Source organism: Solenopsis invicta, chromosome 1, assembly GCF_016802725.1.
Source record: "Solenopsis invicta isolate M01_SB chromosome 1, UNIL_Sinv_3.0, whole genome shotgun sequence".
Lineage (NCBI taxonomy): Eukaryota > Metazoa > Arthropoda > Insecta > Hymenoptera > Formicidae > Solenopsis > Solenopsis invicta.
The window spans coordinates 29,539,065-29,564,815 of record NC_052664.1 but is presented as its reverse complement, the minus strand read 5'-3'; the positions used below and the strand labels follow the sequence as shown (position 1 = coordinate 29,564,815).

General features: G+C 30.7%; 4 protein-coding genes across 4 annotated transcripts; 2 read left to right on the top strand and 2 right to left on the bottom strand.

Annotated features, from left to right (window-relative positions):
• Positions 1-1,601: 1,601 nt before the first annotated feature.
• Positions 1,602-12,895, top strand: LOC105206440. The gene is made up of 5 exons (XM_026134139.2): positions 1,602-2,334; positions 3,978-5,489; positions 6,642-6,870; positions 7,799-8,096; positions 8,468-12,895. Exons 2-5 carry the CDS (start codon positions 5,394-5,396, stop codon positions 9,981-9,983), a joined length of 2,139 nt encoding a protein of 712 aa, XP_025989924.1. The 5' UTR covers positions 1,602-2,334; positions 3,978-5,393; the 3' UTR covers positions 9,984-12,895.
• Positions 12,896-13,132: 237 nt separating this feature from the next.
• On the bottom strand, positions 13,133-15,687 carry LOC105208073 (dnaJ homolog shv). The gene is made up of 5 exons (XM_026134140.2): positions 15,537-15,687; positions 14,815-15,202; positions 14,472-14,740; positions 13,956-14,242; positions 13,133-13,876 (listed from the first exon to the last, which is right to left on the bottom strand). Exons 1-5 carry the CDS (start codon positions 15,638-15,640, stop codon positions 13,812-13,814), a joined length of 1,113 nt encoding a protein of 370 aa, XP_025989925.1. The 5' UTR covers positions 15,641-15,687; the 3' UTR covers positions 13,133-13,811.
• Positions 15,688-16,387: 700 nt separating this feature from the next.
• LOC105208072 (39S ribosomal protein L3, mitochondrial) lies at positions 16,388-19,324 on the top strand. Its single transcript, XM_011177827.3, has 7 exons — positions 16,388-16,753; positions 17,464-17,557; positions 17,888-18,109; positions 18,217-18,351; positions 18,422-18,582; positions 18,687-18,876; positions 19,027-19,324. The coding sequence occupies exons 1-7, from the start codon at positions 16,692-16,694 to the stop codon at positions 19,261-19,263; spliced, it is 1,101 nt and encodes a 366-aa protein (XP_011176129.1). The 5' UTR covers positions 16,388-16,691; the 3' UTR covers positions 19,264-19,324.
• Positions 19,325-19,716: 392 nt separating this feature from the next.
• LOC105208071 (importin subunit alpha-3) lies at positions 19,717-25,131 on the bottom strand. The gene is made up of 9 exons (XM_011177825.3): positions 24,625-25,131; positions 22,866-22,968; positions 22,543-22,747; positions 22,210-22,370; positions 21,668-21,894; positions 21,043-21,408; positions 20,714-20,948; positions 20,498-20,589; positions 19,717-20,419 (listed from the first exon to the last, which is right to left on the bottom strand). Exons 1-9 carry the CDS (start codon positions 24,691-24,693, stop codon positions 20,333-20,335), a joined length of 1,545 nt encoding a protein of 514 aa, XP_011176127.1. The 5' UTR covers positions 24,694-25,131; the 3' UTR covers positions 19,717-20,332.
• Between the last annotated feature and the right edge of the window lie 620 nt (positions 25,132-25,751).

Here is a 25,751-nt window from a genome sequence, read left to right as displayed (position 1 = left end):
ATCTGCAATGTGCTTCCTGGTTTTTTGTTTTTTGCCTATTACCTTTTTGTTTCTTCGCACATTATTTTGTCAATAATCGTATTTCTTGTCATATGTTTCTTATCTCTTTGAGAGTTTATTAACTTTTATCTTGCCAATTTTGATAAAACATTGCTCAAAGAGACAAAAGACAATATACAAAAAGTAAAAAACAGAAAAAGAGAATATATAGATTAACTTCAAACGTTTTTCAGAAGTTAAAATAAACAGGTTTTGATAAAAAAAAGAAAAAGAAGGAAACTTAAGCCATTCCAGATCTAACGTTCTTAGAAATGTTTTTTAAATGTTTTAAGAAATATTTTAAAAATTCATTTGATAGACCAATTTACATATTAAAATTTTAAAAAGTTTTAATAAAAATCACTTATCTTTCTTTTTGAAAGGGTTGATCTAAGATCTATATTATCGAATTTTTATATAAAATGGCATTGTCTATTAATTTAGTTCTTTGAAAAATAGAAATTTTCTGATATATAATTGTTTCACATCTTAATCAGTTTTATCTCTTAACATAGAACTGCACCATTAGAATTCTTGCTCTACTTGCAATTAATATCAATGTTATCAAATCGCTCATTGGTCCGTTTATAATTGCAGCAGATTTATTAGTCGTAGTTAATACAATGATAACTTTTATGGATGCAATACTCGTAGTGACATTTATATACATGTACCTTTTGAGGCGATCAGTCATACACATAATTAACTTTTCGTTTTGTTGTTTTAACAATGGAGAAAGAATGAACCAAAAAAGTTAATGAAAAATATGCAATTATGTTTATAAGAAAGAAATACATATAATAATATTTAATAGTATAAATACAAAAATATATAATGATATTCAAAATACAAAATATAAATTAATATTTTCTATCATTTATTTTCTGTAATTGACAATTTTATTAAGATTCAATAATTATTTCAGATATTGCATCTTGTGGATTTTGCATAAAACAAATTTGGTTATAATTTACAAAAATTGTATCGTTCAACAATCATCGATAAATGACAACGAGTATGGAATAAATGATAAATTGGTACCAGAAGAAATGAGATGCAAACAAAGGTGATTGAATTTTCTCGGTACACAGTAACATTCAGAATTTAATAGTCAACTAATTCAAATCGTTCAAATTTCAAATATTACATTATTATTTAAAGTTTTCAGACCTATTCTAAATTCTTTTCCATTCAAAATTATTTTTAAAAAATATTAAAACTGTTGTTAATTAGTATTTACCTTCTATTTTTTTTTAAATATAATAGTTTTATAAGTATGATTTGAAAATAACAAAAGTGTCTATAAATGACCTTACATAATTTGTATACAAATTTTATTAACAAACGTATGGAATTCATATCAAATCCACATGTGTTCATCCCAGAAAATTCGGATATTATGAATTAATATCCGAAAACGTATAAAAGTAAATCGCGTAAATATAAAAGTAATATGTTGTGTCTAAAAGTGCAATTATTATATAAAAATTGCATATGTCTCATATCATAGATCATGTCATCTCAGTGACCCAAAATTTTGTCCCGTTTTGGTTTGCTTCTGGCAAACTGTACATTGTGCGCTGGTCTAGCCGTCTCTCGTCGCCGCACGCCGAAGAAACGCGCGTGCTCCGCTATCGACCAGGAACCCTGGTCCTCCTCCACGTCTCGTCACTTCTCGCCCAGTCTCAGCCCGTCGCGGCGTCCGCACACACTCTCGGTTAAATCCCAGCTCGTCGGGGCGCGGCAACGCCTGCCGAAGCATCCCCGAAGATCGGTCATCAAACGTGTACGCTTCCACTCCGCGTGCTCCGATGACAGACTGGACATCGGCGCGAAGATGACGAAGAGGAAAAGACCGATAGATCGGTAGCCAAACGTCGATCTATATATTTCTCCCGAAGAAGACAAAGCATCCTGCGGATGTTTGCATCTCGCATCTCTTCCAGAGTGAGGATTCCGTATGGAATAAGTTTGGCCGATGAATATATCATCTGTCGACGGTTTCAGTTAAGAAAACAAGATATTAGGAGCGTAACGATGCCTCGCCACTGCAACTTGAAATTAGGAGCGTAACGCTGCCTCGCCACTGCAACTTGAAATTATATTATAAGAAGAGAGATTTCAGAAATAATACATATGAGTGCTGTTACTAAGAAAAAGTATTCCTGAATATGCATTATGTTCAAACATTCCGCGCGTTATATCTGCGAAATCATAGTGGATATCTAAAAACAGCTGTTTGAGAGTTTCATCTCTTCAAGTTCACATGCGCAAGAACGCAAAATTCGACCGAATGTACGTATATCTTACTTCAGGTTCCGTTTGTTGATAATCTTAATGTTACTTATAGAGAGAATTTTTTTTTAGAATTTACCTTAAAAAGTCATAGTAATCGTGAGATTTATTTTATTTTAATTTATTTTATTATATCTTTTAATGTTTCTTAATCAAACGATCGCGAGGAAAAGTAATTTAAGTTTTGAATGTTTAATTTGAGAAAGTATGAAAAAGAAATAAATACAGAATATAACGATCTGTCCGTAGTACATTCTCTCTAGCTCACTGAAAATAGAAATGTGATTAAATACACACGGTAATTTAAAATGTCATTAATTTTTTTTATAAAAATTCACGAATTACAACAGAATACGTGAAGATGCCATACTTATATTGTTATAATTTTTTGCATTATCACAGAAATAATTTTGTCAAGATAGAATTTACATTTAAAAATAAAATTCCAAAAATTGTATTGAGCATAAAAATTCTATGAAAATAATATTTTTAGGGATAAAAAATATATTCTCTGAAAATTTTAGGTTTCTCCAGTTTTTCTCATTAGTAAACATTCTGATTAGTAAAATTTAATTAAAATATTTCATATTTTATTGTGATAAATATTAATAAATAAAAAAAAATATAAAATTCTTCGAAATGTCATATACGTCGTTTCACGATTATCATAATTTTAAGAGTAAATTCTAAGAGAAAATTCTCTCCGTACATGTTACTGTAATTATAAGATTAACAACAATTTCAATTACTCCAATATTTTCATTATTTACAAGGTTCTTTTATTTTTACCGGATCAACCGGAATGGAAAGAAATAAAAAAACAATTTACATAGATATGTAGGTATATTAATGGTTTAACTGTCAACAGTTAATACGTAAATGAGACATTAGAAGCGTAACAATGGAACGTTTCAAAAATCATTACGAAGATATTCTTCTATATTTATTTGTTTTTTTTTTAAGACTAAATTTTTATAATTAAACACATTTATAATAAGAAAAACATATAAAGTATTTATTTTACAATTAGATATAAATATCATATTTAAAAATTATAAATAAAATTTTAGGTCCGAATAATTTTAACAATATTAATTTTGCCTGAATGAAAATTTGCTGTTAATATAATTGTTTTTACATAAAATGATTATTTTTACTTTTTAGTTTAAAAAAAATAAAAAGAAATATAATTAATTTAAAATTAAAATCAAATAATAAAAATTGAATTAGAAATGTTTAAATAAAAAATAAATTAATTGAATTAAAATTTTCTGTTTAAATATATATAAAATTTTATGGAAATTATTAAATTTTTAAATTATTTGTTCACATGTGATTTTTGTTGAGAAAAAATTGTTTCTAAATTAATTAAAAAATTTGTAAATAAAATATCGTAAAGCATTGCTTATATCGAGAAATATCAATTTTCTATAAATTATCACAGAAGAGAAGAAATACGTCAACAGACCTATTTTGTAACTCTTGACGACAGTTTCGTTATCGTTATAACGTAGTTGCGCAGATATAATACGTGGTAAAAAAAGGTGCGCAACAACATTAAACAACAACGAAACTGTCGTTAAAAATTACAGAATAGGTTTGTTGGAGTATTAACGTAATTAACTGTGCTGATGATGTTTTAGGAATACAATCGATGGATACACTTTCTCTGAAGATGTATACGTCATTAAGCATAACATACAACCGAGTAAATCTAGAAAGAAAAAAATGAGCAAAACACTAAGTGGGACGGAGAAGAGACAAAAGAGATAGTGCTGAGGTTTCAGCACTATTAGATTGTCGCGTAGATGCGCCGCAATTATCATCATTGAAAATAGTTACAGCGGCGCAAGTAGTTACGGATGGAAGTAAGGAGCTCTTACTTGCTTGATGAACTCGAACAGTTCTGATTTCGGATTATCTGTGGCCAATAATTTTTTAATTACACATGTTGACGAACGGATAAAATGATATGCATACTCAACATATCTAGAAAAAATCGTTCACTAACGATCAAGAAATAAATACGAGGACCTAATACCGAAGAAGTGTTCCATCACATAGTACGTCGAGTATACACATTAATTGATTCGAACAATAAACAAGAGTCGACCAGTATCTCGGAAGTGCAGCTTCGCTGCCTGCGAAAAAGTTATCGCTTAAATATGCGTGCCGAATCGAGAAATAGGAACAAGTCGTGGCGATTAAACCGAAACGCCCCTTAAATAAATGTAGTGATATATTGTTATATATGCTATAGAATGGCAGCAACGCTTCGTAAACGTTCCAGAAGTCTTCCAGGTCCGTGCAACGGCCGTTAAATTAAACGCGAAACGTCAACCAAGAGCTAGATCGCATAGTGAATTATAATCGCGCTTACAATCTTATAAGTTCTCATAATCGTCATTACGAAATTCATGGACCATACGAACATATCACGTAGAAGAAACGTGAGTCTAATACCTGTTAGGGGAAAAAGAGAAACAACGAAAAGAGAGACACCTTTTGCCAATCCTTAGCTCACTTAGATAGACAATCATTGAGAAAAAAGAAACCTGCTTCGATACAGATTAGACATGTGTGCGCATTTTGAGTTCTGGTGTACATGCTGCGATACAATTAACTGCTATAAATATTGCGCTACGTTCAATGTATTTCATCATGCGCTTTTTTAATGCGAATTATGATGTTTGTGAGCTCGCAACGAGTAATCGTATTTATGGTACCAGATGAGAACGACATAAGGAAATAAACATAAATTCTTGATCGTTGCAAAGAGTGATGGATAATAGAAGGACCAAGACTGCTCAATTGAATTCTATCTCTTAAGCTGCCGTTCTTCGTGAGAGAAAATTTCGATGCAATAATGGCAAACAAAAATGTAGCATAATGATATATAATTAACAATATATATTTCTTTTATATTATATAAACAAGAGATACGCCCAAATTTTAATCCACGAGTTCCAATTTAGGCCAATTAGCGAGACAGATGTCTAGACCGCAAGTGATATCGGTGTTCTGTTATCGCTGCCACGGAAACAAACGCACTGGACATAATGTATATACTGATTGTGCAATTCTACCTTACATATATGAAAGTGTTTGATGCATGCAATCGCTCTGTTATGCGTGAACACCATTTTCTCGAAGAGGTAAAATAAATGTTTCGTTTGTTTGCTGCCCAAAAAGCATGTCAATTTTTCTAAAATATATTCATGTTGTGCATAATTTTTTTTTTAATCATGAACAGTAATTATTGGATTTTAACAGTACTCTTCTTTATGTATCTCGATTTAATAAGTTAAATTATATCATTTTAAGGCATTTTTCTTTAAAATACTGTAGGCTCAAGCCATTGATCGGAATATTAATTAATTTTTGCGTAAAACAAAGAAATATGGTTAATTTTTTTAAATATATTAAATAGATCGGTTTTTGCACATTTTAATAAAATATGATCATATAATTATAATAAATTAATGTTAAGTTTCATAAACGATTTTACTTTTTTGCAACGAAACTAATAATTACACGCGTTTACTAATTATAATAAACATAATCCACTTTAATCATGTTTACTGTTTCAAAGTTTATTTATTAAATAAAAATTTAAAAGAAAAAGACTTATTAACGATATTTACAATACTAGGAAAATTTTAATCGTTGTGCATGTTTAGAACCAATTATAATGTCTATGAATTTTATAATACTTTTCATCTTCTAATTGATCTTCTAATTAATCATTTACGAGAAAGAGCTTTTTGTAATTTTTAATTAAATTGTAATTATTTAAGAAAATTATCAAAAGGCGCAGTTGCGCGTTCGCCTTAAGTTCCTTGAAAAAAAAAAGTTGATAAACTTGTTTCAATAAACTGATCACTGATTAGTAATTTTTTTTTTTTTTAAATTAACTAATGAAATCTAATCAGTTACTGATCAGTAATCAGTTTATTGAAACAAGTTTATCAACTTTTTTTTCAAGGGGTGACGTGCGAAGCGAAGAGAGACCGAGCTTATTTTACGCGAATCAGCGAGTTAAACCAGACCATACAGCAAAATTTTCTTTTACAAAGTTTAAAAGTTGATTTAATCCTTAAATTTTAAGTATCAAAAGAAAAAAATCTAGTACCTCGCTTTCGTTTTTTCATATATTTAAAGTAATTCAAAAAATTTCCATGAATTTTCAGGTTTGTTGAACAAATATTTGTATTTAAATTCGGAAAATAAAATGTAGTATTTAATTAAAATTTCGAGAAACTGTGAATAGAATCAACCTTTCAAAATTCGCTTCTTTTCTTCAACAGGCACTGTTTCGCGGCGGCAAAAAAGCTGTTGACGATAAGTGTGTCTCTACCACGGCATTAATCAAAACTAAAATACAAAAAGGAGGTCTGCGGCTACGAAGATGGCTAATCGCACTGCTAATTTTTCTATTAACGTCGCTTTTCATTATCAACAGTTACAATATTGGTCAATTTCGAATTATCCGATTTGGTGTAATGGCTAAACCAACTGCTCAAGATGTAATAACACGTGAGTATTAGATTAATTTGCTTGATTTTTTCGTGAATTCAAACACAAACAAAATGTAGTGTCACTACAAAAGCAATCAGTTTCTAAGTATGTAACAGCATTAAGAATTAAATTTTAATATTTAAGAAAATATTTTATTTTTTTTAACACTGATATTAAAAATCTGGTTCATTAAAACGTTTTTTACATTTTTTATAAATAAAAATTCACATTTATTACTATAGTTTTAGTAAAATGTTTTTGTAACCGTTAAACAAACCAACATTTTACAATTGCGAAACCATTTAAAAAATAAAATGCTATTCAAGTTTTCTACATATGGAAGTAAAATTTTCTGCGGCGATCATAAAAACACAAAATCTAACACATAAAAACCACACATGAGATTATTTGCGCATAGATAATTACAGAATTATCATAAATTTTTATGAAACCAAGGTAAACTTTTTACAACGCTGATAATAATGCAATACTTTGAATTCATACAAAAATAATATTAAAACAAGAAAATAAGATATTTAGAGATATATTCTTTGATAAAAAAATGAATTTTGTTTCTTTACATAAATATTGAATATATTAAAAGTTTTTAAATTACAAATTATTGTAAATAAACAAAAAAATTCAATATCAAAGATGAAAATGAGCAACAAAACTTTATCTTTCATTTCAAATCGCTATTTTAATAAAAACTTATTTTAGTTGCTAAGATATTTAATGTTTTGATAGTTAAATCATAAATAAGTAAATAAGTTCATTAATGAAAAAAATAACGTGTGTGTGAAAAAATAAATTAATAATTTTTAAATAATATTATTTTATATTGCATAACCTTTTTTGATAAATCGTAACAACAAAAATGTTTATATTCAAATCATTCTCGCACATTTTCGTGTCTATTTTAATTATCAGTTCGTAAATTTTTCAGAGGAATATGTATCAACAGCGTCAAACGTATACATGCCAATAGGCAACGGTGGCTTTCTAGTTCGCAACAAAGGATGTCGATTACCAGCAATGGATCCTTTAGATCCTGCAGTTCGACGTTTCATAACAAAAGATACGTTCGAATGCGAGTATGGAAATTTTCCACCATTGATTGAATCGAACAATACTGCGCTATTCGTTAACCCATTGGCGTGGAATGAATTCTACAACGATCGGAGTGGCATGAATTGCTGCTGGCGACCATTTTGGCGAACGAAAGACAATGACAATGCTATTACGTTAGTATTATAAAAAAAATTTTAATTCAAATTTAATAAATATACATTACGTAATGTATGTATGTGCATATGTTATCTGGTAGGATATATTGTGTTTTACACGAAGAAAAACAATATTTGCTAAAATGCCTAAAAATTTGGTTGAAAACAGATTTGAAAATAATTTTGTTGGACCATCAAAATAATTATAAAGGATATTCAAGCAATGAACAATATTGCAAAAAGTTTTGCCATTCTAAGTACCAGCAACCTACATAATTATTTTGATAGTCTAAACTATTTTTAGATTCAATTAAATTTTTAGATACTTTAGTTTCTTGTATACAGATCTTTTACAGATTTTTTAATTAACTTTTAATAAAATTTTACAGGTATGACACACAGTGCTACCCTTTTCAAGATTCCTGCACTGTAAATGCTGAATTCGTAAAAGTTGAATGTTATCAAAACAACGAAGTAGTATACAAAGATTACTTCGCTTTCCTACCTCGTAAGCCTTCTGTAGAGACAAGATGCAAGCAGACGCTGGAAACGGACACTCTCATCGACGATCGTCTCAGTGTTCTCGTTGTTGGACTCGACTCGGTTTCCAGAATGAACTTTCACAGGATGATGCCAAAGACCGTAAAGTCGCTTCAGTCCCTCGGTGCCGTGGAGATGTTGGGCTACACCAAAGTCGCTGATAACACATACCCGAACCTCGTCCCGGTACTGAGTGGTCTGAATCAGGACGAGTTGCGAGATTTGTGTTGGCAAATGCCTAACAAAACATTCGACGAATGCCCGTTCTTGTGGAAGAAATTCAGTGCTGCTGGTTACCGCACAGTGTTCGGCGAGGACGCCTACAGCATGACCACGTTCAATTATCTGAAACCGGGATTCCGCGAACAACCGACGGATTACTATCTGAGACCGTACTGCGTTGGTGCCGAGAACGACATCGGCAACACTCACAAACTGAACGCCAATCTTTGCCTCGGCACTAAGAAGACGTTTGACTGTATGTTGGATTACACCCGCAAAACGGCGATCGAGTTCTCCTCGGAGTTTTACTTCGCCTTCATTTGGCAGGCGAGTCTCACTCACGATTATTTCACGTATCCCCAGTTGGGTGATGACTCCTACCATGAATTCTTCAAATATGCCTCGCGGGAGGGTTTGCTGAATCGCACAGCCTTGATTGTAATGAGTGACCATGGTATGCGATGGGGCGATTTCCGACAAACGTATCAGGGGAAAATCGAGGATAGTCTACCCTTCGCCTTCATCGTACTGCCGAGATGGTGGCGTGAGAAATTTCCGTTGGCTTGGGGGAATTTGCGAAGAAATAGCCATAGCCTCACGACGCCTTTCGATCTTCACGAAACGTTGTTGGATCTGCTGAGCCCGCACCTTCTGCGCGAGTCGTTTCTTAAGAGGCGCATTAAAACTCAGGCCGCATCGCCTATTCCACGTGGCATCAGTTGGTTCCTGCCGGTGCCGAACATTCGCACTTGCGACATGGCACACATTGCGAATCACTGGTGCCAATGCCACACCAGTAATACGGTCTCGTTGAACGACACCGGCTTGCAAGACAGCGTGTCGTTTCTCATGAGAAAGCTGAACGGTATGTTGGATAGGTATCCGATGTGCGCGACCTTGAACCTGAAAATGATCAAGGACGCGAAGGTATGGCAGGATAAGACGGATGGCGCGACGATGATGGATTACACGGTAACTATACAGACCTCGCCAGGTGACGCAATCTTCGAGGGTACGGTCCGCTACAAAGCGGATGACAAGAGTCGCAAATTAGCTGGATCGATCAGCAGGCTGAACACTTATGGCACCCAGAGTGCTTGCGTTGACGAGTTCAACATGCGTCTGTATTGTTACTGTCTTTAGGCATATCCGATGAACTGCTCGCGAGTGATCAACCTTTTGTATCTAATAAATATCTTTTGTATCTAAATCGAAGCTTGAAGCAACCTAGACAATATGCATATTTAAAAGACATTCTCGAGACATATATTTAAAACGTCTTTTAGACATGTGTTTTGTCTGACACTTGTGAGTAGAGATCTCCCCGCTGGAGTTCGGTTCAATTAGATTCGATTATTGTCCATTTCCACTAACAGTGATAAATAAAAGCTTTTTAATTTTTTTGATTTTTAAAAATTTAATTTAAAAAAAATTTTTTATCGCTGTTATAAAACTCTTCAAGCGATTTCATTCAGAACTTTCATTCAAAACATCTTTTGTATGTCTTATAATTTCGATAATATACGCTTCGAAAGAAAAAAACCGATTTCCTTTAAAGGGGTATTTCACTCCCTAAAAGTGAAAACGAGTATGTATAAAAAAAATATGTATCTCTTTGATTTGTACTACAACATGGTTTATCAAAATCGGAGAGGAGGGGGGGAGTGTTTCCGTTCTTTTTCTTGTGAGAAAGTTAATCTACATTAGTGGTAATGGACATAGATAGATGAAGAACCGTTACAATGATGAACTGTCTTGACAAGTTCCACATTCGATTTCGTAGGATGTTGTCGCTTCTATCTTATTTTCTGATAGAAAAGGACTTGCTTTTATATGTACAGTCAAACAAAACGGCTTGATGGTATCAAGCATCGCGCAAATCCATATTCTCGAGATTATTCTCATGTTTTTATGGAATTTTTATCATATATCTTGAACATAACTTAATATTTATTTATACATATATTCTTCCATATAGCTTATCAATTAATTTAATCAAGTACTAATAGAGATATATTACAAACATTAAGGGGCAGTCTATCTTGTGCATTTCAGATTTTTAAGATTTTTTAAAAGAGAGAACTATAAATATTATTACATGATTCCAAACTTTTACATATATATTTATTGATGTTTTAGGAGTTTGAATTTCTAAAGATTACGAAGATAATTATTTTTATTATTATACAATGTTATTGTACAATGTGACGCGTTGCAAAAAAATCTTGTCTTCCTAACGAAAGTGATATTCATCAGTCATTTAAAATACAAAATTCAAATCAATTTTTTTTACGCTCGTATCAATAAAATATGAATAATATAAGACCGGGAACGAGCTATTTTTTGGTTTTTCGAGTTACAATTTATTTTAATCTTGACAACCAAAATACAGTTAGTAGAACGTTTCGAACGTACTTATCCTTCAGCCGCATTAATTTCTAATGTCGAATTACTATACTTAAACATAAATCTCTACATGAGGGTAACTATGCTGATTTTTGTCCGTTATATAAAAATCAGCATAGTTTTATTCGTTAACTCAACGCGAGAACAGTTTGAATCCATGGTCCACTGTGAGGCAACGTCTCGATGTTCCAAATCTCTGAATAATATATCGCATGGATAAAGTACTGTGCTCGATTGTGTGTCTGTTTCATGCGGAGCTAACTACACGACTCAAGTCAGTCGTGTAGTTAGCTCCGCACTAAACAGACACACAACCAAGCAGAGTACTTTATCTATGCGATATACTATTCAAAGATTCGGAACATCGAGATGTTGCCTCACAGTGGACCATGGATTCAGACTATTCTCGCATTGTGTCGACGAATAAAACTATGCTGATTTTTATATAACGCTGACCAAAGAATAGCTCGTTCTCGGCCTTATATTATTCACACAAGATTCAAAATTTTAGTTTTTATTAGTTTGTCTATGGAGAGTAAATTAGAATAAAAATTGTTCAAAAAATCTATATTTTGAAAATGGTAGTGATTGAAAGTTAAAGAAAATATTTCTAAGTATAATCATTCAAGCAAGCTGTGACTTTAATAATATTTGATTCCGAAAATAAATGTTTGAAAGCAATTTATGCACAATGCTTGTAAATAATAGAAAAGTAGGACGATCGTTCGAGATACCTCCATCAGAGAAAAGGAACCGAATGTTTACTTGAGCTTCTCGAATATTTGCTCCAGCAAAAGAAAAAATAATTAACTTTTTAAATTAAAAAATTATGAACTTAATGTATATTTATAAATGCTTCTTTCTTTTAATACATGTTTGACAATTTTTAATCAAAATTTTACATTTTTTTCGAAAATAAGAAATAAAAAAAAAGAACAATTCCTTAACTGACATCATTATCATTACTCATTACATTCTATTATATTATCGAACAAAATAATTTGTAATAATGTGCCTAATTTTCCTAATATTTCCACTTTACAAAAATTATATTTTTATCTTTAGAAAGGCTTTATCTTCAATAGATAGAATTTGCAGAATACTTTATGATAGTAAAACTTATAAGAAAAATTATATCTATGCGCTGTAATTTTATTAACTTTTTAAATTTTGACTTAAAACTTTAGAAGTATATTTAAAAAATTTTAAAGTTTAAAATTATATTTGAAAAAATTGACTGTTTTATTTCTCTAAGATAGACTACCTCGTTGATGTAGAGTTGCTTAAGCGCTCGCTTTGCAACTCTTTCTTATTATGCATCTTTCAACTTCGTTCACTTGCTTGTCCTCTCGCGTGACATCACATTGAGTAAAACAGCTTTGCACATGATAAAATAACATATTTTATCCACTATAATTTATATAAAAATGACTTATACTTGCGGACTGTCTCGCCAGTTCTTAAAACTAAATCAATAAACTTTTAATACCTGTAAGCTTGATATGTAATGACATATTACGGCGATCAATTCAGTGACCAATCCGCCGACTCTCTATAAATAAAAAAATATTTTACTATTTTTTATGAGTGTATTTCATCATACCATTCTGTCATGATAGCGGCTGAATAAAATTAATCATTAGATCATATTAGATTTTCGTTTGTTAACTGCAATTACTTCGTGTGCATGTTTCTGCTTCATAAGAAGGAAAATGAGCAAAGTAGTCTACTTTCTGTGATAATATAAAACATTAAAATATATTCTACAGTTTGTACTCCTATTTCTGATTACTTTCTTGAATTTTTTATAAAGGTAAATATAATAACATCCTTTTTTCGTAATAATAGATTATAGTCATATTATAATAAATTACATACGTAAGATGTCACTTAAAATACACATGGGTATATTTTTAATTAAAAAATTGGCTACAAATGTATCATGTTTATTAATCTTATTTTATGATACTTATATTCATTATATATATTTCATGCTGCTCATGTTCAAAACTTTTTTGCAAAGGGATCGTGTATTTATGTAATGTAGGATATTTGCCAACTTTACATTATTAATAATAATATAAATGTGGTTCATCAGTACGATTTATTATTAATTTATTAATAATTTATTCATTTTTACGTGGTCTTATTTCACGATATTAAATGCAAAATCTGCCCACGTACATATAAATTTTTCCTATATTATGAATGTATTTCAATTGAACACAATATAATTTAAATTACTAAATAAATTGTTTAATTATATTGTTGACATTCAACAAATAATTGGCAACGAGAACCAAGTTATTAATTTAAATAACTGGCAACAAGAACTATGTTTAACCAGTCTTACATCTAAATAAAATTCATTTGATGAATTTGTGTAGAAACTTATATTAATCAATTTATGCATTCAATACGATCAACTGGATTTACTGATTCTCTTGGTATTCTTCAGTAAGGAAGCAAGAATATCGCTCTTAATACAAACACACAAAGACATACATACCAACCAAAGCACTCATTTCGCACTCATTACTTTGTACATATACTGAGCTTAAATATTCAATTGCCATGTATACCATTATATATTCGATTCACCGAAGTTTGTTGCAGTAATTTTCTTATATCTGAAATATAATGAGATTATTTTTAATAATATGCAATAGCATGTACAAAATTTCGCACATATACAACATTTTGATTTACCTTCTTTTTGTTCCTCTGTAAAGTCGTTATCAGGGAACGCAATATCAAAAGTAACGTACAAAGCACCATGGAGATTGTTGTTATCGTAATTAGGCATTCCTTCGCCCTTTTTTCGAATGCGGGCACCATGTTTAGTAATTTTGTCCCTTTGGATAGTTACTATGTGACCATCTAAATGTTTTATGTCTACTGTGAAACCTAATAGGGCATCTTGCAACGATATTGTGACATTTGTATATAAGTCGTCGCCTTTTCTTTCGAAGACAGGATGAGGTAAAGTTTGTATCCTACAATAAACAATTGTATTATAAATATATAACTATATTAAGCTTGTATACAGAGAATTGGACTGAAACATAAACTGAGAAAAGAGAGTAATTTTACATCTTATCTAAAAATAAAATAAAAATAATATGATAAAAATTTATGCTATCCTTTCAATTTACTTTGATATTTAAAATTGCCTCTGTCAACTAAACCTATTTGTATAAATAGAGAAAACTATTGTCTACTCACTTTATTATTAAATCTCCTGGTTCTCCATCAATATGTGGTTCTCCTTCTGCAGTAAATTTAGTTTCTTGATTATCTACCATTCCTGGCTCAACTTCTACCTCCAATATACGTTCCTCATTGACCAATTTCACATTTGGACATTCCGAACACACAGACTGTTGCATCATTTGGAATCTACCATTTCCTAAATTGCGAGTAACTAATTCCTGTCTACAATTACACTTTCTTGTTCCTTTTGCTGTCTTTATAACCGGTTTATTTCTCGTAATCTGAAATATGCAGAACCAAAGTTTAGTAATAGAAGATGTTACACTGTATCATTTGTAGCCAGAGAAAATTCTACCTCAATAAAATTTCCACTATATAATTCTTCTAAAGTGACATACAGGTCCACTACAACATTTGAACCTCTAGGAGTTTGATGTTGTTGATGTGATTCACCACCAAAATGGAAGTTAATGTCACCAAAGAAACTTGCGAAAGGATCCATATTACTATTCATCATGCCGTCCTTTTTCAAGCACTCCTCTCCACATCTGTCATACATTTCCCTTTTCTCGGAATCTGACAGTACCTCGTACGCCGCCCCCAAATCTTGAAACTTTTGAGAGGCATCTGGATCATCCTTATTCTTATCAGGATGTAGCTCCTTGGCTAATCGCCTATAAGCCTTCTTAATTGCATGTGTACTAGCGCTACGTGATAGACCTAATATGTTATAAAAATCTCTCCTGCAAACAAAAAGAAGGTAATAATTACAATAAATTTCATCACCTCTAATTAAGAAGTAACTAAAATTAAAAAATTCTATCTCAAATTAACATACATTATACAAGTTGAATCAATTTTCAAAATCAATAAATTTAAAAGGATAAGGAAACTTCTGGTGTATTCGCGTCTTTATGTTCAATTTAGGGAAATTGTTACACAAATTTTTAACAATAATTTAACTGACAAGTAGTCTGGGTGAGGTAACAGGTTAATGCTACTTGTCAATCACTGTAAATCACTTGAAGGAACGATCGCGCGAATTACACCACGTAAAGAAATACCATCGTCACTTACCCAGCTATCGATAATACAAAGCACATTATTAAATTTATGAAAAACAGCCAATTTAATTTTACTCCTGCCATCGTAGCAGACGTTACACGATCATCCACGATCATCTGAGAACGCCTGCATAGCTTAAATCGTGGTCGCTTTTCATTGGTTCAGCGAAAAGACCCAATCTGACACTTTACAAACACAAGTGTACATTAAAGTGCCGTCACAATTGGTCACAATACAGCGTGTTCTCACAGCTCCACTATAGTGATCAAAATATTGAAAAAACTGGCCAAAATAAAAAAAAAATGATATAATCAATTCAATTTTCTTATATTTAAGTTATTTAAATTTTTAAATTTTAATTTGTGCCTCAAATTTGAATAAATAAAAACGTTTTTCTTTAACATATTATTTTTTACAATTATTAAATTATATATATATGAACTTGAAATAAAGAAATTTTTAATAATTATTGCTAAAAATTTTACAATTATTATTAAGATATTACATAAATACTAAATATATAAAAACATCAAAAACAAAATTAAATATTATCTAATCTAAGGAGTTCATAAATCAATGTCGCTAAATTATTATACATGAAATCAAATATAATTAAATACGTTTAACATTTGTTGCAACTTATCGCAATTGAACATTTTTGCATTAAATATTTTACAATATTAAATAGATAATTAAAAATTTTTAAATTAAATTAATTGAATATGTATCAATCAAAATTGGTCCACTCTGTACGAGATGGCTTTATGTCTGTTTAGAAAAGACGTAATCACACAACACGAACACTCCAGGAAATCAACCAATCGCGTACTTAATATAAACCACTATAGTTTTGGAGTAATTGTAGTACGATTTTAGAACGCAGCTTGGCCGGTCTCTAACCTCTAACCTGCTCTAACTTATAATTCTATGTGTAAAGTATACCGTATACCGCGAGTTCAAGAGATTTTTTTAAAACCGCGAGAACAAAGTGTGTTAAATAACCTGGAAGAAGTTGAAGGCACTTTGAGCATCGCCATCCGGCGAGATACAGCAAAAAGAAAATAGAAATTGTGTCTTTGTATGTGTGCAACTCCGTTTTTAGGTTAAGTTATTTGATAACTTAAAAATAAATTTAGAAGAACAATTACAAGAAGAGACGCACTAATAATGACAACACTTCTAAAATCGGTTAATCGATTTCAACTTTTCCACAAATGCTTAAAACAAAGGTATGCCGCGATTTGCCGCATCTTTCTAAGATAAAGAATTGTTTCGCTTTACGTGTATGGAACTCTATTCTTTAGAAACGTATATCGAATATTTCATTGAAGTTTGTATGTTCCTGATTCTTTTAAAACATGAATATTATAATTTATATGACAAATTCTTACGAATATTTAAATAAGCGAAAATATGATTTTAAAGATACAACTTTGAGATTGATAATTTATTTTAAACTTGTAAAATTTATAAAAGCTTTACAATATGTTATAAAAGCTTCAAAGTATATTATAATACAACTAGAAAATTTATAATTAAGAAATACAAATTGAATATACAAGTTGTATAAAGAAAAAAGTAATGTACTTATTAAACTAGATGAAAATGGAAATATGGAATATATTGTACTTACAATTTAAATAAAGAGCCAGAACAAATTTGGATGATATAGTTTAATCATATAAAATATTTTTGATTCATATACAAAAGAAATTAACAAATAATATTACACTTTTTTATTTAAGTAAAATACTTGTTAACTTGAATGTTTTATTTGAATCATTATTTATATTAACGATCTTAATCTTTTATATTATTAATATATTTATATCAATATAAAAGATTATTATATTAATATATTACTTACACGAAATAAAGCAAATAATGATTGTAGATTTATACATGAATTTTCATGATTCTTATTTTTATGAACTTGCAGTATCAATGTAGCCATCCCAAAACGAGAAAAATATATACCTAGTTTAAGACCAAGATATCGTCCTCCAGAGTGGCTTCCAAAAACACAACGTATTGTATGTATATAATCACTATATAATTTAATTAAATAATTAGGTAATTTATTCTTATTTTAATATGATACTTAAGTACAAGAATATATGCATATAATTACCGCACTAGTCAATGAAATAAAAATAACTTAATATAATTATGTTTTCAAGTAAAAATATTTTAATCAAATCTATATGAAAATTAGATTTAAAAAATATCAATTAATTAATCATTAATATTTATTATTTGGAAGTCTTACGATATTTTAATGTTTTTCTTAAATATATATTTATTGGTAATTGTTCAACAATTTGACTATAGCACAGAAGATATATAAAAATGTGTTTTTGCAGTTATATGATGAACAACTAACAGAAGATAATAAACAATTTCTGAACGAAATAGTTGAAGACAAATATGATCCATCAAAACTTTCCCCTTTGAAAATTGATCTAATTGAGCCTACTGTAGAATGGAAACAAGGTATGAAACGTACTGGTTTAATTGCGAAGAAAATAGGGGTCTATCCATTGTGGTTGAAAAATGGAAAGAAGGTTACATCGACATTACTTCAGGTAAATGCAATAGCTTTGGTTTTTATCAAGCAACACGTAAATGATAGCAATGGTAATCTTAATATATTTGTATATTCTGTACTCTATTCTATATTCTATTAATTTAGATTGTTGATAATGAAGTAGTAAAATATATACCACCGGAGAAATATAATCCAGTAAAAAGTAAAAGACCTCCAATACAAGTAAAAAAGAGACGGGGATGTCTTGTAGTAGGAGCAGAAAATATAAATCCACAATTGGTACGTAATTAAGAAGTTACATCTGATAAATTTTTTTTATTTTTTAGTATACTGACATTTTTTTGTATAGATCACTAAAGAATATTATAGTATTTTTAATGATACTGGAGTTATGCCGAAACGTGTACTAAGAAGATTTGTAATATCTCCGGAAGCGGCGTTGCAACCAGGAACTCCTTTATTCGCCACACATTTTAAACCAGGAGAAGTTGTCGATATCCGCGGAAAAACGTAAATAATTTTGCCTCTTGTTATATGCTATTGCTTTATAAAAAGAAAAAATTGCATCTATTAATCGTTATTCGCGAAAAATTAAAACGTGTTAATTCCATTAGGGTCGATCGTGGATTTCAAGGCGTCATGAAACGATGGGGTTTCCATGGACAGCCTGCCTCTCACGGCCAAACCAAAACTCACAGAAGACCCGGAAATATCGGGTCAGGTGGTACAAAAGCTCGGGTCATGCCTGGCACTAAAATGCCTGGCCATATGGGTAATAGGTGGCGTATTCTTAGAGGCGTTCGAGTAAGTAAATTTGTATCTCTAATAAAAGAAATATTTAAAAGACCAGAAAAATCTTGTATCTAGCACGAAATTTAATATTTGTATTTTCCCATTTGCTTTATAAATTCACTTATTAATCATTCTTTTGATAACATTATTAATGCTTTATAGATTCTACGAATAAATACAAAATATAATGTGATCTGGGTCCTGGGACATAATCTACCTGGCGAAACTAATAATTATGTTTACATGTACGATACGTTACTTCCTCTGAGGCAATTTAAAACAAAGCCAAACTTTCCTACGTATTTACCAAGTATCACTGAAGAACCGCTTCCAGAGGAACTGTATGCTGATGACGTACATTCATTTGCAGATCCCACAATAGAATTTAAGGAATCTTAATTGTATATCTGTATAATATTAAATTAAAAAAATATATAATTGCATTACAGGCTCTTAGTCACAAAATTTACATTTTTCATATAATAGTTTATAAGGTTGGGAAGTTACTTGTATGTTGTCATCAATGTTATCTTTTCTCAATAACGAATTAGTATAACGATGTTATACTTTCTTACTAGTAATGATTCACACAGTTACTATCACAGTTTTGGGAAACTGTGAACATAATCATTACTTTTATAATACACAATTTTATACACGTACAATCCCAATCCTGATAGTTTATAAATAAAATTACACAGTAACTAAGAATTAGTACAGGCACATTTAACTTTTAATTTCATGCTAATAAATAAAAATAAAATTATCAAGTGATATTTGAAGCTGTGCCGAATTTCCATTTAAATTTTATTGGTTGTCTGCTCCTTACAGTGAAATATCCACACTTATCAATTATGCTAGCAAAGAGTAGTCAATTGATTCATTTATTTAGTAATCAATATTATAAATTTAACATGCCTAAAATATACACGAATTATTTTATAAAAGTAATATCGCTAACCAAGACTCGTCCTGAGTTAGAGCGGAGAGCAGCATGATCAAGCACGATAGAAAGATCTTTTTTTTTTTAACTTAATATCTTATTGTGAAGTTATTCGACTTCTAGAATAATTTATTCGTATATGTTATTGTAGCTAGCTGCGCTCAGCTAAAGACTGCTAATACGCATTATCATATATTATAAAAGAAGAAAGGTAACATACATGATAAGGGAAAGAAAAAAATCAAAGTCCACAGATGCTTAATTTGGTGGTTGTCAACTCCTTCATTCCACAACTAACTCTTTCCTTGTTTCATTCTAGCTTTCCGAATACGGAAAATCGATAAGATCACACTGTATGTTTGTAAAAACAAATGCGATAATTCTTGATTCAGCAGCAGTAAGTTCATATTGCTATGCTCTCATTGGAATAGGAAGGAGATGTAGAAATAGGAAAGAGAAAGTAAGATGGCTCCGCGTTGGAGTTTGTCGGGGGACGGCACGATCGGATAAGAAATAGAGACCCTCTCAGAATTTAAAACCTTCACTGGGAATACTTGTCGTCTGATCAAACTCAAAAGCCCCTTCGTGCGCTGTCAGCGGTGCATCATCCGCCTAAAAATCATGATATGATATTATATATATAGGAATGAAATCATATTAATGCCAATTAAGAGTTATTTAATGCTTCACCTCTTCTGAAAAGTATTGCTCGATGATGTCATATGCTAATTTGTAAATATCTACATTTTCATGGTTTTGTAATGCCTCGATCTTATCCAAACCTTTAAATGGAAAAAAAAAAATTACATATTAAACACGCATGTACATTTACTTTATTAAGTTTTTAGACTTCATATATATATAAAGAAAATAAATCCATTATATAAAATAATAAAGCATATTTACCAGAACATTCTTCGATCATGTTTGCCAAATGTTCAACTTGTGATCCAGCAAGTTTTAGCATGTTATGAATACCATCCAATACCACCTGTACAACTTGGGTATCTTTACAAGACAAAAGATCACAAAATGGAGCTATTACTCCTTCTTGTATAAGTTTAGCGACTTGTTCTCTATTGCCGCTTATCGTAAGATTACTAATAGCCCAAGCTGCCTCCTTTTGTGTTTGAAATTCACCCTATAAAGACAAAGTTTAAATAACATTACATATAACAATAATAAGTCTAATAATGTACATTTCATTTATATAAAACTATTATATATGTATATACCTTAGCTAAATTACGAATAATAAGTGGTAAAAGTCCTGCATCTATAACTGCTTGAACTTGGGACTGATTACCGGCAGTAATGTTGGAAAGAAACCAGACTGCTTCTTTACAAATTTTTTCTTTTGGATGAGTCAACAAATTTGGGAAATGCGAAAGTGCGTCACAATTTAAAACAGTTTGTGTTTGCTCATCCGTACCAGTCACAATGTTACCAACTGCTCTGAGAGCAGCAGTTTGAACTTTGACTTCTTTGTGCGAAAGAAGTGGTATTAAACGAGGTACAACACCACTGTCTATAACCATTTGAATTTGTTGATTACCACCATCAGTTAAATAACTCAAGGCCCATACAGTGTCAACAAGAATCTGTTAAAAAGATTGTTGAAATTTGTTATCAATCAAAGATGAAATAATTATAAAACAAAATTTAGTATAATTTATTTATATTTTAGTAAATGCAATGGAAAAACAGTTCTATGAAATGACAATTTTTATAAGTTTTTAAATTAAAAAAAAGTAAATTACTTCACTTAGCTCATTATTGGTAACAGAGATTATTACATTAGTTTTATTAGAATTTTTCTATATTCTTATTTCTCTACAATTACAAAATCATAATACTTACATTAACATCGTTATGATGAATAAGCATATTTAGAGCAGGCAAAATCTCCTTTATGGTTTGAACTGGCGGTGGTGGATCTTTATTTCTACATAAGTTTACAATAACCCAAGTTACATTACGTAGAAATGTAATTGGTATATCTGGTTTAATAAATGTTAGCAATGGCTTTACAACACCAAGATTAATAACATAATCTCTAGGTACTGGACCATCTCCAATAATGTTACCTATAATAAATAAAAAATATATATATATATATATATAATACATATATATATATTTGTGAATATTTTTAAACAATTGCTATTTACAATTTAAAAAAAAATCAATTTTATCATTATTAATATTTTATTATTCAATATTTTATTTATAAATTAAAGAAATAACATACTTTCAATATCATAATTCATAAAATTAATAATTTCAAAATTTATTTCAAAGCAATCTGATTTTTTAATTTTCTGAGATATAAACAGTATTTGGTAATACATTAAAAAAAAATCTATATCCTATAATTTAAGTAATACAATTAGATGTCATACCTAAGGCCCATACTGCTTGTTCACACACGTTTTGTTGACTTGAAAGCAACAAATGCAAAAATAGTGGCACTGCACCAGCAGTAACTACAGCTTGCGTCTGGGCGGATGTTCCACTTGCAATATTTGTTAAAGCCCAGGCTGCTTCAAATTGCAACGATGGACTAGAACATTATATTAATAAAATAATCTTAAAAACGTTCCAAAATCATACAGATAAAATATAGATTAACAATTTATAAAAAATATTTTCAAAATTATAACAAATGTTAACAAATATTAAAAATGTAGAAAAATAAAAAAACTGACATGTTTGCACAAAAAAATTTGTCTTACTTGTTATGTTGCTCAAGACAACGAACTAAAATTGGTAAAATACCACTTTCTATCAACGGATCAATAGGTGGATTACGATCTGATGATAATAATTTTCTTGCTGATTGTACAGCTTGTAATTGTACTGTTGGATCTAGGCTACCTGCCTTTGCTACCAATTCTTCCAAATTAATTTTTGAAAGCTGTTTATCAATGTCATCCTCATCTATTTGAAAAAAATTTATATGTATTAGTATTGTAATATTCTGATTTACATTTATATTCATTAAAGTAGTCATGCATGAAAATTTAAAACTGAGAAAAATTTTAGCTTTAAATATTACCTGTTGAATCCGTGATAGGTACATTCCTTCTTTTTTGTAAAGTTTCTTCTCGCTTATTTTTACGTAATTCTACAGTCACTTCATTACGTCTTCTTCTCATTTCCTATAAATATTAAAATGTACAAGATATTTTAATATATACAATAAGTTATTTTAAATTATACAATTATGACATCAAATTTCAGAAAAGAAATAACTGACAATACTTTACTCTTAATACTTTTCCAAGATATGAAATATACGACAACACAAATATTTTTTTTTTACTTACTCTATTAGATTTTGTAATAACTGATTATAAAACTTTTTACTAATCTTTTTTCAAATTTAAATAAAAATAAAAATAATCATATGAACAAAGGTCCTTAACAAACAAATTTTAGCTTTTATATTAAGAATGCATTAAGTTTATTCTATAGCCTTATTGTACAAAATCATGAATGTTCCAACTTCATTCTAAGTCCTTATCAGCACAAACAATCGAAAACAATGTCAATTAAACTTTAACATAATTGCAAAAAGGTTTTGAATTTCATATAGATCCATATTAAATTTTACAACATAAATTTCTATATAATAGTTAAAGTGTTTTTACAAAAAAATACATGGTCAAAAAGGAGATTTTATACATCTTTATGAGTAAGTTGCTATTTTTCCAAGAAGTGAATTTAATTGGTGTCCAATGCATCCAAATGAAACCAAAGCAATTGGACCTCTTCATTATTGTTAATTTAAGAAGAGATAAAGAACGAATTAAACTGACGTCAAAATATATAAACTGTTGAAAACTAATATTCTACAAAGATAAAGAAACATAAATGTCTATAGAATAACTTATATGAATTTTATATGTTAACTGGCCAGATGAAACAATAATAAGTCATATAAAATTTCATATATTTGTATTTTTTTTTCAAATTGTTTTATAATATAGAAACGTATGCGAATTATAGAAATACAGAATTATAAGAATGTTTCCAGCTATTGTTTCAAATTATGCATTTAATTCTTTTGATATATCGTAATAATATACATTTAATTATAAAATTGTTAACAAATTTTATAAATTGGCAAACATAAAAATCAAGTTTAGAAAACTGATAAGAAATAATTTGTAAATTATATATTTTGTGTAATTGGAACATATGGAAAAAACATTTATAGTTGAAGAATTCTTACATGTGTTTTACTTTACATATGTATGTCAAATATAGTCTCAAGATAAGTAAATATGAGAATGCAAATGTGTATAATAAGATTTTAATGAAAATGATACTGCAAAATTATCGTGATACGTAATTATAAAATAAATTAGACATAATTATACAGTGATTACAATACAATTGTGAAATGGCATACAACTCAATAAATTATAAAAGCAACAAGTAGAACAAGAGAGAAGAGACAAGAGACAATAGATTAAGAAAAAAAAAAGTAAAAAGGCAAAGAAAAGAAAAGTGAAGGTATAAGATGACAACGGGAGACGGAAAGTGTGGAAGACGGGAAAGGGAAAAAGAATAGATGCAAAAGGGATGAAAAGAGATAAGAGAGGAAGAGATACGGAAGGGAAAGGGACAGGGAGAAATCGGGAGGAAAGCGGAGCAGTCACACGATGAACGCATGCACGAGCACAGCGGGAGGAAAAATGGCATCGCACAGGGCGGCTCGCGTGAGAGCATGTCGATGCACCAGCGAATAATTTCTATCGCGTAAGAAATCTGGCTACCTCCCCGTGGGCAGGCGACGACGATTCACTCACCTCCTGATCCTTGCCTTTGTTCTTAAACACCATCATTCGGTTCTTATTTAGCATTGCCTCGGCCGCCATTTTTTCAATAACCAATTCCCGTGCTCGCGTAGATGAATGTGTGCCGGCACGCGGCTCGTGTCGTACGTTATCGCGAAATGCGTACCGCGTCGTCGCGTAGGCTCCCGACCGCTTTTCAATGCCTCGTTTCGCTGCGATAAGTGTTCCCACGACTTATTCCGACAACTGCATTCCGTCTCGACGAATCACTCACTGCAATGCACGTAGGTACATACGTCAATGTGCAGTATCATGTATAACGCTCGATCGCGTAATAATTGCCGCTGTTGCGTTATATAGCACTCGTTTTGACTGTCTCGTGGCTCACTGTGGCTCACGCGCTGTCCTCTCAGAGCTATTCCCTTTTTTTCCCACGATTGGGACCAACAGTAACTGACGAGACAGGCCGAACAGGAACAGACCACGAACGTCTCCCAGCGTTCCCAAAAGAGCGCGAAAGGACATCGGCGATCGTCATGAAACGAAAACGGAGCGCTCCGAAACTCTACCTTTATTTCTCAAAGCTCAAGTCTGTCCCACATGATCTTTGCAGAATTGTCCAGCTGTAAGTGTGTTCGCTTTGGCCAATCAAAATAAAAGGAGTTAAAATTTCCTTGTTTCGATTGGTCAAATTTCAATCTTTAATCTTCAATTTCAATCTTCAATGCGTAGTCTGAAGCCCATATCAGACTACGCATTGAAGATTGAGATTAAAGATTGAAATTTGACCAATCAAAACAAGGAAATTTTAACTCTTTTTATTTTGATTGGCCAAAGCTCAATCTTTAATCTTCAATCTTCAATTTTCAATGCTTAGTCTGATACGGGCTTGATACGGGCTTTATGGGTGCATTTAGATGTGCGACCACTCACTGAGAGCGGCTAAGTAGCATTTAAAAATGATTGGTTGAAAGGTAAGAACCAATCATCTTCAAATGTGTTACTTTGGATGCACCCATTGTTTGTTGTAATCGCGAAAGTGTTTCTTTGATTACATTGTAATTGACCACAGCCACTTACAACGCAACTTTTCTCTTGAAACAGATAATTAGAATACTTTATATTAAGTTAGTCAATTA